Source organism: Nycticebus coucang, chromosome 7 (assembly GCF_027406575.1).
Source record: "Nycticebus coucang isolate mNycCou1 chromosome 7, mNycCou1.pri, whole genome shotgun sequence".
NCBI classification, from domain to species: Eukaryota; Metazoa; Chordata; class Mammalia; order Primates; family Lorisidae; genus Nycticebus; species Nycticebus coucang.
Window position 1 is genome coordinate 92,783,048 of NC_069786.1, and position 16,548 is coordinate 92,799,595.

Genomic DNA, 16,548 nt, shown 5'->3' on the forward strand with positions numbered 1-16,548 from the left:
ATTCCTTCTTCTTCTTTTTTTTTTTCTGAAAGTTTGGCTCAAAAACAAGGGTGCATATTATACACATTATACATGGCAAAATATAATATCTAACTTACCTGAAACTGGGAAGTGTGTGTGTAGAGAAAGAGAGAAGAGTGGGGAGGGGGAGAAGGAGAGGGAAGGGATATGCAAATAAAGCTGATGGGATAAAATATTAATAGGAGGTGAATATGGGCAAAGGGTATGGGGTGTTGCTTGTGCTATTTTTACGCTTACAACTTTTCTATAAATTTAAAATTATTTCCCAATACTAAGTTATAACAAAAAAATTATGATGTACAGCTTTGGCATTTAATAAGATTTTGGGTTGAGTTTGGACTTGTTTCATAAATACCCGGACCTCTAAGGTATATGATTACTATGGGAGAGACTTTTTCACCTAGAATAAAGAAAGTGTTGAGTTAAATTTTGCAAAGGTGCTCTGGCCAGCCTATTATATGCAGAAATGCCCTCCACACTTATTGGGAGTAATCTGCTCTCTCTGGGCCTAATCAAACAACAGCTGCCTAGGGTATGATTTGACTTAGTTTTAAACATGCAAACTTTCATTAAACAAAGTGCTAGTACCCAACACTTTTGTTTAATTAAAGTACTTCCTTATTTTTAATGTTTTCTTTTGATGTGCACTTAAAATATATTCAGACTTCAAGAGTGTGAGGTTTTTAATGGCAAAAACTTACTGAGGTTCATAACCCCTCTTAAAAAGAAACTCTTCCATTTTTAATTATGGTAAAACACTGTGAAACAATTTTAGGTCACAGACATTCACACACCGAATTCTAATCATGAAAGCAGTGGGTGGTTTCCCTGCTCGCCTGGCAATGCTAAAAAAGACCCTTATGAGGACCATCAATCAAGGAGTAAAATCATTTTGGCTGTCATTATAGTTATATAGAGGAAATATTTTTATGTTTTAATTTAGGGATATAGCTCCAAACAGCACAGGGCTCAGTTAATATCCTGAAACAAGATTCTCCAACCTTGCACATTTGTACTGGGAATGGCTTACAGCTGACTTTCTAAATAGAAAGCTCCATTATTAATGACTCCCCACAAGATCTCAGCTGAGCAGGAATGAGGCTGGTGGTAAAATTAAAATAAAATATTAATAAAATTTGACTTCGGCACAGTCAAGAATCAGTTATCAAAACCAACCACGTGGCAGTGAAGGAGGCCTATTTAATTTGCAGTTTTGCTCAGGGCACATGTCTGTGACACCAGGGGCTACCTGAACTGCTTTATAGGGCTGAGGTAACAAGACATAGACATTACTAACAGGCTTTTTGCAGCTGCCAAAGAACTCGGGGTCAGAGATCGGGTCCATTAGGTATGATCGAATGACATTGGCCCGTAAACCTTTTGGAGCTTCATTGGTCATTTTCACTCCATTCTGCAGAACTGACACAGGGAAATTTGGAGATGGGTAACTCGTCAGCCAAATTCGGAAATCTGGATGTGTTGTTTCTGGGCTTAACTCCTGTAAGAAAATAAATCAGATTAAAAAGGGTAAATAAAGTCCCCTCCCCCAATCTCCAGAACATACATACAGGGATGGGCTGGAGGGGGGAGGAAGCATTTCTGCAAAGAAGAGATGTGATTGTCACAATTTTCAGCAAAAATCTTAAAATGAGTCTAGCCCTAAGACAACATACTTTACTGAGAAGGCTCAGAGTGCTGCCATTCTCCTTAAAAAAAGAGTAATTCATATGACTATTATATAATTCAGAGCTGGCTAAAATAACTGACATTCTAGAAACTCTTGGATTTGCAGGGATGTTGCTGAAATATTTACAGAAATAATTCTCTACCACAGAGCTAGATTAAGACTAACCTATTTTTCTTGTTGTAACCAGGTTGTGAAAATAAGCAAAGCACTAGATAACTCAAAATTAAACCAGGCAGGGATTTTTTTTTTTAAAAGTATTTTAAAGGGTGAGAACAATTTAGATATCCTGGAAATATCAAAACTTATTACTATTAGCTACACCACTAACCTGTAGCCCTCCAAATTAGAGAATAGGAGTAGAGTTACTTGAATGTTATGGATATTAAGTAGAGAATACCATGTGCTAAACATAAACTTGCATTTTTACCTCACAAACTTTCTCCAGGGTTGGCATCCAAGAGGTGGCAAGGTGACAATTCTGAAGAACAACCCATGTTCCTTCCTTGACAGCTTTTTCTAACATCTTCATTGCAATGGGCCCTTGGCCTTGACCAAGAGATAAAGAGCTAAGTTTTGATCCCCCGTACCCCTGTGTACAAGAATAGTAAAAATGTTATTTTAAATCACATTTTTTAGAAGACTCAATATTGTTATTACAAGAAATATTAACATTCACTATATTAAACTATGTAGGATCCCTCAAAGGTCCAAACATACACAACCCTAAACAAACTCCTATTGACTAAGAATCCTATAAACAGTTAGATAAAAAGCAAGTCAGTTCATGTAGAAAACACAATCTCTGCTGATATAAGGGATAGAAAAAAAAAATCAAGACTTTGAACATAAGGAAGAGATGCAGGGAACTGACTATCTTGCAGCAAACCCTAAAAACCCAAAGCTGAAAGGAAAACCACAAAGAGACAGATGAACCTGTCCTATTTCCTCCAGATCTTTGAATAACTAAGTTTTAATTAATTTGGCTATTGCATAAAATCAAGAGAATTTAAAAAGTAGCCACTAATTCCCATTTAAGTTTCTTTAAAGACTTCTGTGGGGATGTTTTCCTGGCATTCAGTTCTACCACATCCTGATTCATTTGTGGTTTCTGGTTCTTCTTTCTAGGGTAGTTATCACCAGGCTGCCTGTTTGGAAAAGGCCTTGAGTGATGGAAGAGTAGGACGTCAGGCCTGAAGGTTCCTGGCAGGTAGAAGAGGCAGAGTATGAAATAGAACTAGATACTACTGTTTCTGGACAAAGTGGAGATGGTAACTGAGGACAGTGTATTGAAGACCCCCACGGGCCAGAGAGTAACCACACGTTGTACAAAGTGGAGAGAGGTGTAAAGAGGAATTCAGTAGGTCTCTGTGTCAGACTGTTAGTCCTCCGGTACATGAGAACTACCCCTGTGAGCTTATGCTCAGCTTAGTGTAGTGTTTTGCTTATGCTCATAGGGGTAGTTCTTATATACTGGAGGACTAACAGTTTTTTAGTATCATAACTATATTTTAAAATAGTTAAAACTGAAGTTACTCAAAAATCTCTAGGACTAGGACAAGTTAATCTGTCTATTCATAGTTTTCTTTCCTGTTTCAGATTTTTAGACGTCACCACAAGACAGCCGATCCCTTTCATTTCCTCCTTATATTAAAAGACTTCTTATTTTTTTTATTACTTTTATCAATTTTTGGCCTAGTAAAGAGTACTTTAACCTATTAGCTAAGTGGCCTTTGAGAAGCTATCCTACTTAACCTCTCCAAGTTTTAGTGCCCCTACTGATTGATTTAATAGAGACACCACCATTTATTTCATAGGATTGCTGTAAAAATTAAAAGAGAATATGTACATAACAAGATTTAGCAAAGTTAAACAGTATATATTAAGCACTCCTTGGAAGTGGTGGTGGTGGTGGTTGTTTTGGAAATATCTAGTATTACCCCAAAATGTTACTTAATTTTTTTTTCATCCCTTAAATCTGAAAGAGAGAGGGCAAAATGTTATTTTAATTATGCCAAGAGGGGCAAAAATCCACTCAGAAATGCCAGTCATGTTTATTACTATTTTCTTTTTTTAAACTGTTTGATATTAAGAATATAAACATTGAATTCATCTGAATTTTTAAAGCCTAGAAATATAAATAGTAGAGCATATTCTAAAATCTGGCAAAGAGACCATAATATATAATTATTCTGGAAAGTCAAAAAAGTCCCCCTTTACAGATGGAGAGGAGGCAGTATCAGAAAAGGTTTAAATAAATTAAAATCCAAGCTCATACACTGGTACAAATAATGATGCCTTCTCCCCAATAAAGGAGAAGCAAATGCCCCTCAAATCCAAATTCTGATTTTATAATTTGGAGAAAAACCTATTTTTAATGAAAGTGCTGCTATTTAAGTATCATGTTTGTAACCTCTGGACCACCGAGCTTTTCAAGAGCTTAGTGACAATTTTCTGCCTTTGCCTCACCCCTTAAGATTTCAATTGCAGTTTTTTTTTTTTTGGCCAGGGCTGGGTTTGAACCCTCTGGTATATGGGGCAGGCACCTTACTCCTTGAGCCACAGGCGCGGTCCACAGATGTTGCTTTTAAATAAATAATATCAGATAACCTCATCTGTTGTAAGGTACCTGGTCATCGGCAAATTTTAGAAGGGCAGCCATGGGATCCGCTCCAGGAGAGAGCACAAAAATCAGTGGTGCACAGCTGTTACTGTCTCCAAATGCTTTGGCTAAATCAAATGGCGGTGGTTCAATGAATGCACGTCCCAATTTGCTGATTATAAACTCTTGCAGCATTGGAATAATCTAGAAAGGGACAAGAATATATTTGAAAGAGTATTCAAAAGCTGCCTAAAGCCTTAAAATGCTCAGATTCAAAGATGTTTTAAAACACAACTAAGGATTCTAGCTATATTTCTGTAGGTGCTCATTAGTGATGGAGAGTCAAAGGCATCTCTGTTCATGTAAATGCCTGTTGGATAGGAGAAATTATAAATTACTTAAATAAATACAAGGTAGGCAGTAATTGACACTAGAATTCAAGTCCTTTTTTCATCATTGTAATGAATATTCACAACACAGTGGATGAAGAAGAAATCTGAACTTTTAAGTTGTAAAACACTGATAATGTCCCAGAAGTCCACAGCTCAGATGTAGACGTCGCAGACGTTTGTAAGTTATACAAAGTTTTCCACATCATCAAGAAAGGACTGATATAGTTGGGGAAAAAAGAAGAAAAAAAAAAGCTCTGTGAAAGAGAAACAAGTGGTACGCCCGAGAAACAGGCAAAATTATGTTGTATAGATTTTGACAGCAGGCCTGAAAATTTTCTGGGAGTCTGTGAGAAAGAACAGGACTCTTGCTGGGTGCTCCTGCTGCCTGTCCCTTTGAAGGCATTGATTTGGGAGTGGGTATTGTGTTGATCCCTATGGCTGATATATAACCTCAGAGATACATCATTCCTCTTTTCTATTTTTTTTTTTTTGAGTCTTACTTTCTTGGCCCCAGCAGAGTGCTGTGGCTTCATAGTTCACAGCAACGTCAAACTCTTGGGCTTAAGCAATTCTTTTACCTCAGCCTCCCAAGTAGCTGGGACTACAGGTGCCTGCCACAACGCCTGGCTATTTTTTTTTTTTTTTGGTTGCAGTTGTCATTGTTATTTACCAGGTCTGGGCTGGGTTCAAACCCACCAGCCTTGGTATATGTGGCTGGTGCCCTAGCCCCTGAGCTATGGGCGCTGAGCCCCATGATTAAAATTTATATTCAGTTTGTCAATAAACAGCAGCTATAAATGTGCATGTAGATAACATTATGAACAAAATTTCTTTAATTATTGCTGTGGTTTGAGTTCATCCACACCCAAACTCATCTTAAAATGTAATCCCCACGATGGGAGGTATTGGGAGGTGGGGGAGCCTAATGGGAGTTATTTGGGTCATGGGTGGGCCCTTCATGAATGGCCTAGTGTCCTTTTCATGATAGTGAGATCTGGCTCTTATGGGACTGGATTAGTTCTCCTGGGAACGTTCCTGCAGGCATGGGTTGTGACAAACTCCTTGGGTTTTGCCCCTTTCCAAATGTCCTCTTCTCCTTTGACCTTTCACCATGTGGTGATGAGCACAGCAGCCCTCACCAGAAGCCAAGCGAATGCTGGCACCATGTTTTTTGTACTTTCCAGCCTGCAGAACCATGAGCTAAATAATTTTGTTTCCGTTATAAACTACCCAGCCTCAGGTATCCTCTTACAGCAACATGAACAGACTAAAACAATTATCTCAGTTTCATTTGTCTCCTAAGTATTAACTACCAAATGTACTTTTCCTCCTGCTCTGAAAGATATATGTGCACAAAAATTTAAGTAATAAATAACTTGCTTTCCATTTCTTAATCACATACTCTTGTAAACTAATTAATCCCATTTCACAGAACATTGTGAACACAATCTTCAATTTAAGATAAAAATCCTAGTAATAAAAGGCTATCAAAGCTTACCAACTTTTTTTTATATAAAAGCTTTTTTTTATTGTTAAATCATAGCTATGTACATTAGTGCAATCAAGGGGTACAATGTGCTGGTTTCATATACAATCTGAAATATTCTCATCAAACTGTTCAACGTAGCCTTCATGGTATTTTCTTAGTTATTGTATGTAGACATTTGTATTCTGGCTTTAGTAAGTTTCGCCTGTACCCATTCTAAGATGCACTGTAGGTGTAGCCCCACCCATTACCCTCCCTCCATCCTAACCTCCCCCCTCCCTTCCCCTTCCTTGGCCCTTTCCTCATAGTCTTGTGCTATAGTTGGGTTATAGTCTTCATGTGAAAGCTATAATTTAGCTTCATAGTAGAGCTGAGTACATTGGATACTTTTTCTTCCATTCCTGAGATACTTTGCTAAGAAGAATATGTTCCAGCTCCGTCCATATAAACATGAAAGAGGTAAAGTCTCCATCTTTCTTTAAGGCTGCATAATATTCCATGGTATACATGTACCACAATTTGCTAGTCCATTCGTGGGTCGATGGGCACTTGGGCTTCTTCCATGACTTAGCAATTATGAATTGGGCTGCAATAAACATTCTGGTACAGGTATCTTTGTTATATTGTGATTTTTGGTCTTCTGGGTATAAACCTAGTAAAGGAATTATAGGATCAAATGGCAGGTCTATTTTTAGGTCTCTAAGTATTCTCCAAACATCCTTCCAGAAGGAATGTATTAGTGTGCATTCCCACCAGCAGTGTAGAAGTATGCCCTTTTCTCCACATTCATGCCAACATCTCTGGTTTTGGGATTTTGTTATGTGGGCTACTCTTACTGGGGTTAGGTGATATCTCAAAGTAGTTTTGATTTGCATTTCTCTGATGATTAAGGATGATGAGCTTTATTTCATGTGTTTGTAGATTGTGTGTCTGTCTTCTTTAGAGAAGTTTCTCTTCAAGTCCCTTGCCCACCCTTTGATGGGATCACGTGTTCTTTTCTTGCTAATACGTTTGAGTTCTCTGCAGATTCTGGTTATTAGAACTTTATCGGAGGTATAACCTGCAAATATTTTTTCTCATTCTGAGGGCTATCTACTTGCTTTACTTACTATGTTCTTGGCTGTGCAGAAGCTTTTTAGTTTGATCAGGTCCCAGTAGTGTATTTTTGATACTGCTTCAATTGCCTGGGGGGGTCCTCCTCATAAAATATTCACCCAGGCCGATTCCTTCAAGAGTTTTCCCTGCACTTTCTTCAAGTATTTTTATAGTTTCATGTCTTAAGTTTAAATCTTTTATCCAGTGAGAGTCTATCTTAGTTAATGGTGAAAGGTATGGGTCCAGTTTCAATCTTCTATAGGTTGCCAGCCAGTTTACTCAGCACCATTTGTTTAATAGGGAATTTTTTCCCCACTGAAAGTTTTTTTTTTTTTTGTTTTGTTTTTTTGTAGAGACAGAGTCTCACTTTATGGCCCTCGGTTGAGTGTCATGGCCTCACACAGCTCACAGCAACCTCCAAACTTCTGGTCTTAAGTGATTTTCTTGCCTCAGCCTCCCAAGTAGCTGGGACTACAGGCGCCCGCCACAACGCCCGGCTATTTTTTGGTTGCAGTTTGGCTGGGGCCGGGTTTGAACCCGCCACCCTCGGTATATATCTTACCGACTGAGCCACAGGCACCGCCCTCCCCACTGAAAGTTTTTAATTGGCTTGTCAAAGATCAAATAGCGGCAAGTAGCTAGATTCATCTCTTGGTTCTCTATTCTGTTCCAGACATCTACTTCTCTGTTTTTGTGCCAATACCATGCTGTTTTGATCATTATTGATTTATAATACAGCCTCAGGTCTGGTAGCATGATTCCTCCTGCTGTGTTTTTGTTGCTGAGTAATGTTTTGGCTATTTGAGGTTTTTTTCTGATTCCATATAAAATGAAGTATTATTTTTTCAAGATCTTTAAAATATGACAATGGAGCTTTAATAGAAATTGCATTAAAATTATATATTGCTTTGAGTAGTGTAGACATTTTAACGATGTTGATTCTTCCCAGCCATGAGCATGGTATGTTTTTCCATTTGTTAACATCTTCTGCTATTTCTTTTCTTAAAGTTTCATAGTTGTTTTTGTAGAGATCTTTCACATCCTTTGTTAGGGATACTCCCAAATATTTCATTTTCTTTGGCACTACTGTGAAAGGAATAGAGTCCTTGACTGTTTTTTTGGCTTGGTTATTGTTGGTATATATAAAGGCTACAGATTTATGGGTGTTGATTTTGTAGCCTGAGACATATTCAAGCCGTAATCCTTGATCACTTCTACAAGTTTTGTAGTAGAATCCCTAGTGTTTTCCAGATGTATGATCATATCATCTGTGAAGAGTGAAAGTTTGATCTCTTCTGACCCTATGTGGATACCCTTGATCGCCTTTTCTTTCCTAATTGCAATGGATAAAACTTCCATTACAATGTTAAAGAGCAATGGAGACAATGGGCAACCTTGCCTGGTTCCTGATCTAAGTGAAAATGATTTCAATTTAACTCCTTTCAATACGATATTAGCTGTGGGTTTGCTGTAGATGGCCTCTATTTTTTAAGAAATGTCCCTTCTATACCAATTTTCTTAAGTGTTCTGATCATGAAGGGATGCTGGATATTATTAAAAGCTTTTTCTGCATCAGTTGAAAGAATCATATGGTCCTCATTTTTTAGTTTGTTTATGTGCTGAATTCCATTTATAGATTTACGTATGTTGAACCAGCCTTGAGATGCTGGGATAAATCCCACTTGGTCGTGGTGTATAATTTTTTCGATGTTTTGTTGGATTCTGTTTGTTAGGATCTTATTGAGTATTTTAGCATCATTATTCATTAGTGATATTGGTCTATAATTTTCTTTTCTTGTTGGGTCTTTCCCTGGTTTGGGGATCAAGGTGATGTTTGCTTCGTAGAATGTGTTGGGTAATAGTCCTTCTTTTTCTATATTTTGGAAGAGGTTTAGTAATATAGGTACTAGTTCTTCTTTAAAGGATTGGTAGAATTCTGATGTAAAGCCATCTGGTCCTGGGGTTTTTTTTTTTAGGGAGATTTTGTACAATTGATGCTATTTCAGAACTTGATATAGGCCTGTTCAACATTTCCAGTTCATTCTGGCTAAGTCTTGGTAGGTGGCATACTTTCAGGGATTGGTCGATTTCTTTCAGTTTTTCATACTTCTGAGAGTAGAGTTTCTTATAGTATTCATTAAGGATTTTTTGAATTTCTAAGGGGTCTGTTGTTATTTCATCATTACCAACTGTGATTGATGAGATTAGAGATTTTACTCTTTTTTTCCTGGTTAGGTTGGCCAAAGGTTTATCTATTTTATTGATCTTTAAAAAAAAAAAATCCAACTTTTGGATTTATTGATCTATTGTATAATTTTTTTGTTTTCAAATTCATTTAATTCTGCTCTGATTTTGGTTATTTCTTTTCTTCTGGTGGGGTTGTGGTTGGACTGTTCTTCCTTCTCCAATTGCTTGTGATGTCCCATTAAGTTATTACTTCCTCTCTTTCCATATTCTTGAGGAAGGACTGCAGTGCTATAAATTTCCCTCGTAGGACTGCGTTTACAGTATCCCAGAGGTTCTGGTAATTTGTGTCTTGATTGTTGTTTTGTTCCAAAAATTTGGTGATTTCCTTCTTAATCTCATGTATAACCCATCTATCCTTCAGCATAAGGTTGTTTAGCTTCCATGTTTTTGTATGGGTATGCAGGTTCCTGTTGTTATTGAGTTCAACTTTTATTCCATGAAGGTCTGTGAAGATGCAAGGAATAATTTCTCCTTTTTAAAATTTGCTGAGGTTATATTTGTGGCCCAGGATGTGGTTGATTTTGGAGTATGTTCCATGGGCTGATGAGAAGAATGTATATTCAGTCTTGTTGGGATAAAATGTTCTGTAGATGTCTGTTAAGTCCAGATGTTGAATGGTTAAGTTTAAATCTAAGATTTCTTTGCTTAGCTTCTTTTTGGAGAATCTATCCAGCACTGCTAAAGGGGTGTTAAAATCTCCAACTACTATGGAACTGGAGGAAATCAAGTTGCTCATATCTGTTAGAGTTTCTCTTATAAATTGAGGTGACTTCTGGTTGGGTGCATAAATATTAATAATTGAAATCTCATCATATTTAGTATTACCCCTAACAAACATGAAGTGTCCATCTTTATCCTTCCTTATTTTGGTTGGTTTAAAGCCTATTGCGTCTGTGAACAGGATTGCAACACCTGCTTTTTTCTGCTTTCCATTTGCCTGGAGTATAGATGACCATCCCTTCACCTTGAGTCTATTTTTGTCTTTTAATGTAAAATGAGATTCTTGTATGCAGCAGATATCGGGCTTGAGTTTTTGTATCCAGTCAGCCAACTTGTGCGTCTCTAGAGGACAATTTAAACCATTCACATTAATTGAGAATATTGATAAGCCTTTCAAGCATCCAGTGGACATTTTTAATCCTTTTGCGACTGTGGAAGTTGGTATTTGATCAAAATTTTCTGGGCAGGTTTACTTTTGTGGTGGAGAATTATGCTGTTCTTTATGGAGGATAGGTCTGAGCATATCCTGGAGAGCTGGTTTAGTTATGGCAAATTTCTTCAACATGTGAATGTCATTGAAGTATTTAATTTCTCCGTCATAAATGAAACTCATTTAGCTGGGTATAGGATCCTGGGTTGAAAGTTATTTTGTTTTAGGAGATTAAAATTCGATGACCATCATCTTCTAGCTTGAAACGTTTCAGCAGAGAGATCTGCAGTTATTCTAATATTCTTGCCCTTGTAAGTGATGGTTTTCTTTCATCTGGCTGCTTTCAGAATTTTCTCCTTCATATTAACTGTAGTGAAATTGATCATGATGTGTCTGGGGGATGTCTTATTTGGGTTGAGTTGTGCTGGATTTCTGAAACTGTCTGCTATCTGAATTTCAGAATCTTTTGGCATGTCTGGAAAGTTCTCCTTCATAATCTCATGGGGAAGAGACTCTGTGCCTTGTGAAGCCACTTCATAACTTTCATGGATCCCTATACGATGAATATTGGTTTTCTTTGAATTATCCCCAAGCTCTCTGAGAGAGTGATCTGTTTTTGCCCTCCATTTCTCTTCCTCTTTGAGAGTTTGGGAGTGTTTGAAAGCTTTGTCTTCAATGTCAGAAATCCTTTCTTCTGCTTGCTCCATTCTGTTACTGAGGGATTCTACTGTGTTTCTCAGATCTTTGAGGGCTGCAACTTCTTGTCTCAATGTGTCAAAATCTTTGGTCATTTGGTCCTTGAATTCGTTGAATTCTTGAGGTATCTTTTGGGTTACTGCTTGGAATTCTAATTTGATCTTATTTGTTATCCAGATTTTGAATTCGATTTCTGACATCTCAGCTATTTTTTTTTTTTGCATGGGATTTTGTGCTGTGTCTGCCCCATTGATCCTTGGGGGAGTTGATCTACTCTGATCATTCATATTACCAGAGTATTTCTGTTGATTTCACCTCATGATTGTTTTTCACCGCTGCCTCAGGCCATTCTCAGAGTTGGGGAGGTATGTCTCCAAGATTAGACCCCAGTGGGATCACTCTATTGTTGTTGGATCTTTGTAGGGAGTGACCCTGTGTAGTTCCTCTGGGGCTGCCCCAGCCAGAGAGTGTTGGTTGTGGAAGCAGCTCTGGAGTGTGACACACCCGGATCCAATAACAGGGCGGGTGGTGATGTGCACTGTTCTAGGAGTGCCTGGTGCCCCGTGACTTTGGCACAGAGAATCCAAGGCTCCAGCAGTCTCTGGCCAGGAGAAGGGCTCTGTGCAGAGGCAGGGAGGGCTCCAGAGTGCATGTGGCTACCAGAGTCCTTGGCCAGACGAGCGGGCTGGTGTGGAGGCACAGAGGGTACAGGAGGGAGGACGCAGGGTTGCCTGGCTCCTGCAGTTCCTGGTGATGGCGTGGAAGGCCCGGCGGGTGCGGGTCATGGGTCACGAGTCACGGTGTTGCTCTTATGGAGGTCCAGGTGGCGCCAAGTCCAGGAGTTTGAGGTTGCTATGAGCTGTGACACCACAGCACTCTAACCAGGGCAATAGCCTGAGGCTCCCATGTGCCAAAACTGGTCTTACTCTGCCCCTGAGGGTTAAGGCTGTAAGGCAGCTAAGTCCCAGCCTTTAGGCTGCTCAGTCACTAGGTTACTAGCTCCTGCCCGATCCTTGCTCTGCGACCCTGAGGGCGGAGCTTGCCAGGGCAATTCTCTCACAATTGCTCCCTGCGGCCCACAGCCAAACACTATTAGCTCCATTGTCTCAGTGGCTCAGTCTGGGGCCCTAGACAATGCCCAAAGTTCTCCTCACTCCTGCTCAAGCTCTCCCCAATGTAGTTCAACTGAGTGCCAAGTCCGAAAACACCAAAACAGTTCATAGGTAAGGCCTTTCTGGTTTGTAGCCTCTCTGCTGCTTGTACTTCTGGCTGCCAGCAGGATTAGGTTGCAAAGCTTACCAACTTTAGAAAGACACAGGGATAGCTCAGGAAAAGAAGCAATGGAAAATACTTTTTGAATCACTCACTGAATACCTGGTCATAGACTAGCATAGAATTGTGTATATATACCACATTCCAAATTATGTTGACAATTCCACTAGCTTGTAACTTTACTCAACTGGAAGTAACAATTGGCAGATGGAAGTATCACAAAAAAATGGTCCTCTGGAAAATGTTACAAGTATTTCTAAACTTCAAGTGTGTAGTCTATGGAACATCTATTTACACAAGATTTATAAGTAAAGATCATTGACATGCCACAATGCCTTTTGAAAAGTGTCAAACCTGGTGTGTGTGTATGTGTGTGTGTGTGTGTGTGTGTGTGTGTGTGTGTGTGTGTGTGTGACTGAGGGTGACAGGTTGGGGAACTAAGAGCCATGGAGGAATGTCTGGGTTGGAATTAGATTTTTGAATCCCTCCTAATATTTTTCTAGATCCATTCAAGTATGGAAGTGGTATGGATGAGTAAGAAATGAGAGCTGTGATAGCAAGGACCTAAGAAGATGACTTATATATTACCCACGCACAACAAGTATCCCTTGAATTAGCAAATGGATTAAAAACTCAGCATACCTACTTTTCTGAGGGTAAGTTCTGCTTACAGAAATTCCAAATAAAATCATAGAATAATAAATTCACCTTTACATAAAGTTTCATTGCTAGAGGAGTTATTTCATATTTGATATTTTGAACAGTAGCAGATGTCAAACTTTCAAAACGAAAAATATCCCAACTGCCTGTTGTAGGCCTTGTACTTACCCTTCTCTTTATTATTATTTCTTTGTCCTGTAGTTGGTCTTTTCTTGCTAGATTAAAAATAAAACTAACAAAACATTTTTTTATAACCTCTTTCATCCCAAGGCAAACATCGCTAAATTATAGTTTTACAAAGAAAATGAAAAGCACATGAATTTGAATTGCAGGGTTTTACGTGTAGTAAGATTGAGTTCTATGTGGCCCTGCCTTTGTAAGTGGTTCAAGCTGGTGTCGGGCCCTGTGCACAGGCATGCATGGCTAGCAGGGTGGAGTGAGGCTTCTGTCTTAGCACTGGAAGATCAAATGCTCACCCGAGTGAGCAGAGACAAACCACAATGTGTCACTCTGAATGTTAAAGGTGAACAAAACTTGCTTGCTCCTAAGATAAACTGTAACTTCTGATTCTCAGATCCATTCTGTAAATGGATCTGAGTTAGCTATCCAGTTCCCAAAGCAACAGAATCGGGCTTGCCTGTGTAATTTGATGATGCCAATGTTAAGTCTGTAAAATGAAATCTGTCAGTAACAAAAATTACCAACTAATTTAGGTAACCAACTTCCCACTGGCAGGAAAGAAGTTCGTGGTCTTTTATGTATGTTTTACTATTTATTGAAAGGTTCTATAGGATTTATTTGAGGTCAGAAAAACATATTAGCTTATATTTGACAAGTTTCTTATTGAAAATTGATTAATTTGCTGTTTGTTTATAGTTCAGAAAGACAGAACTGTGGCCAGAAGCTCTTCATTTTGTAAATGGACTTAAAACATTTCACATTTCATTATTTATCCATTTGAATACATTTCTTTTGTCAATAAAATACTATACACTATTGAATTCTAGAGGAAAGTGCAAGCCCATCTTGTTTTTCCTACCAGTGATTTAGTAGAGTAAAGATCTTTTACATCTTTCCAAATTAGAGTATTAAAGAACTTGGCATTTATGGCTTCTTACCACTGAGTGAGGCTTGTTTTGAGAGGAGGAAGAGGTGACACCCATACCCCCCCCCAAAAATTGTGCCAACAATGTCTACTGGAAATTAGAGATCAACCAATTGCTGATTTTCCTGGTTGGTATGCAGATTATCTCTTGACTTAGAGATGTCAAAGAGTACTAGCTTAAATGTTAGCCCTATATAGTGCCATTCCTTTCCCTGGTTTGGTAATCCTTGGTTTTCTTTTAAAAGCAGTATTTTAAAAGCAAGCATAACAGTCATATACCATATTATCATATACAGATTCCAAATTCAACAATTCACCACTTGAAACGGGAGTATCTGGCAACAGTATGATCAAAGGGTTTGAAGTTGCTAGATAATAATAATCCCATACTGACATGTAATTATTTTTACATTAAAGATATGGATGTGAAGGTATGTAGCTAAAATTAACTAGTTAATCGTACCACATAAGATAGACTGAGTTTAGCTGCAGTAGCAAGCCATTGTTCAATTGCAGTGGCTGAACATAATGAAAGCTTGCTTCTCGTCCCTCCAAAGTCGTCTACATGTGTAGGCAACTAACTCTCCACACGCTGCCTTAGCAATCAAGCCTGCTTATGGCAACACAAGATTCCACAAATTTGACAGCAAAGAGTGCCCTGGAGAATCTCACACTGGGAGTTAAATGCTTCTGCCCTGATGTTTCTGCTCCCATTTTATTAGTCACAGCAAGGTGTGTGGTCACAACCCTGTCTACCCTCCAACTTGAAGTGTGCACAGAGGAGAGAACTAGAAACACCAGTGAGTAGCACTGTCTACACACTATCTATGCAAGGAAAGCAGAAACGTCCTGTAGGAGATTTGTAAATACCAATGAAAAATTTAAAAGACTGGGTGCTAAATTATTCAGCAGAGTAGCTGAGTAAAGTATAAAGCCATGATTTTAATCTCCACTGATAGAGATAAAAATAAAAAATAAATAAAAAAATGCCCCCCAAAATAAAAAATCGCCCAAACATCTCAGCTTGAATATATAACTCCCCACCTCCCTCAAATATCCTTTAAAAGGAGAATGAATGTAGAAAGTAATATTTGATCTATTTGACAGCTCGATGTATTCAGATTAAAGCATCAAATCTTCGAAAACATAAAACTGGGGAAAGACATGCAGATGAAACTGTTGCAATTAGGAAATGGCTCACTAGTCACTTCTAATTAAACTTAAAATAAAACACAAACGAGAAGCTTCTTTTTTCCATACATCAAGGGAAAAGGTCGGTGGTGTACGCAGAGCTTAGGAAACAAAGTGGGCAACTGAACATTCTAATAAGAGATTTTCCAGGATGAAGCCATATTAAGCAAGATTTTGAAGCACTTCATACTCTTTCAACTTTAATACTTAAAGTGAAAACTTCTGAAGTTTCACACTGAAGTTTTAATGGAGATCCATTTTTTAAATGTGGAGGGAGGGTGTTTTATCAGGCTCAGGATGAACGCTAATCAACTGTAGTTACTTCTAGCACTCAACAGCAGGGTAGCCCTATGACTTTCATGGCCTCTAGGCCCCTTCATTATAAAAAATATTAAAAATTATATTTTATAGTTGTTGTGGTACTGGATTATATTCTTTTGATTTTAAAAGAAATTAAAACATTTTCTTGGGCCCCTAAAATTATCACGGGCCCTTGGCACCTACCACATCTAATGGATAGTTGGGCCCTGGCTAAGAATAGATGGCCAAGTCAAGCAAGAATCACAGGGTTTCATTAAACAGACTGCGGCTCAGAGAGGAAAGGGGGCCTCTGCTCCACGTTATCACTGATGTGTACACAGTCTTAAAAAACTGATTGCTTTTACTATCTAAGTTCTGCTTTTATTTTTGGTTGGGATGAAAGTATTATCGTTTAGTCATTAATAAATGAAACTGAATACAGTTAAGTTTTGAAATATTTTAGCCGGGCGTTGTGGCGGGCGCCTGTGGTCCCAGCTACTCGGGAGGCTGAGGCAAGAGAATCGCTTAAGCCCAGGAGTTGGAGGTTGCTGTGAGCTGTGTGAGGCCACGGCACTCTACAGAGGGCCATAAAGTGGGACTCTGTCTCTACAAAAAAAAAAAAAAAGAAATATTTATGTAAAAAGTTT

General features: G+C 38.5%; 1 protein-coding gene across 1 annotated transcript in view; it reads right to left on the minus strand.

Annotated features, from left to right (window-relative positions):
- DNAH7 (dynein axonemal heavy chain 7) overlaps positions 1-16,548 on the minus strand; it is a 324,659-nt gene that overhangs the window by 30,027 nt on the left and 278,084 nt on the right. The window contains exons 55-57 of the mRNA XM_053597477.1: positions 4,335-4,511; positions 2,136-2,297; positions 1,319-1,519 (exon numbers count right to left, since the gene is read on the minus strand). Coding sequence (XP_053453452.1) covers positions 1,319-1,519; positions 2,136-2,297; positions 4,335-4,511 — 540 coding nt within the window. The remainder of the gene's footprint in view (positions 1-1,318; positions 1,520-2,135; positions 2,298-4,334; positions 4,512-16,548) is intronic.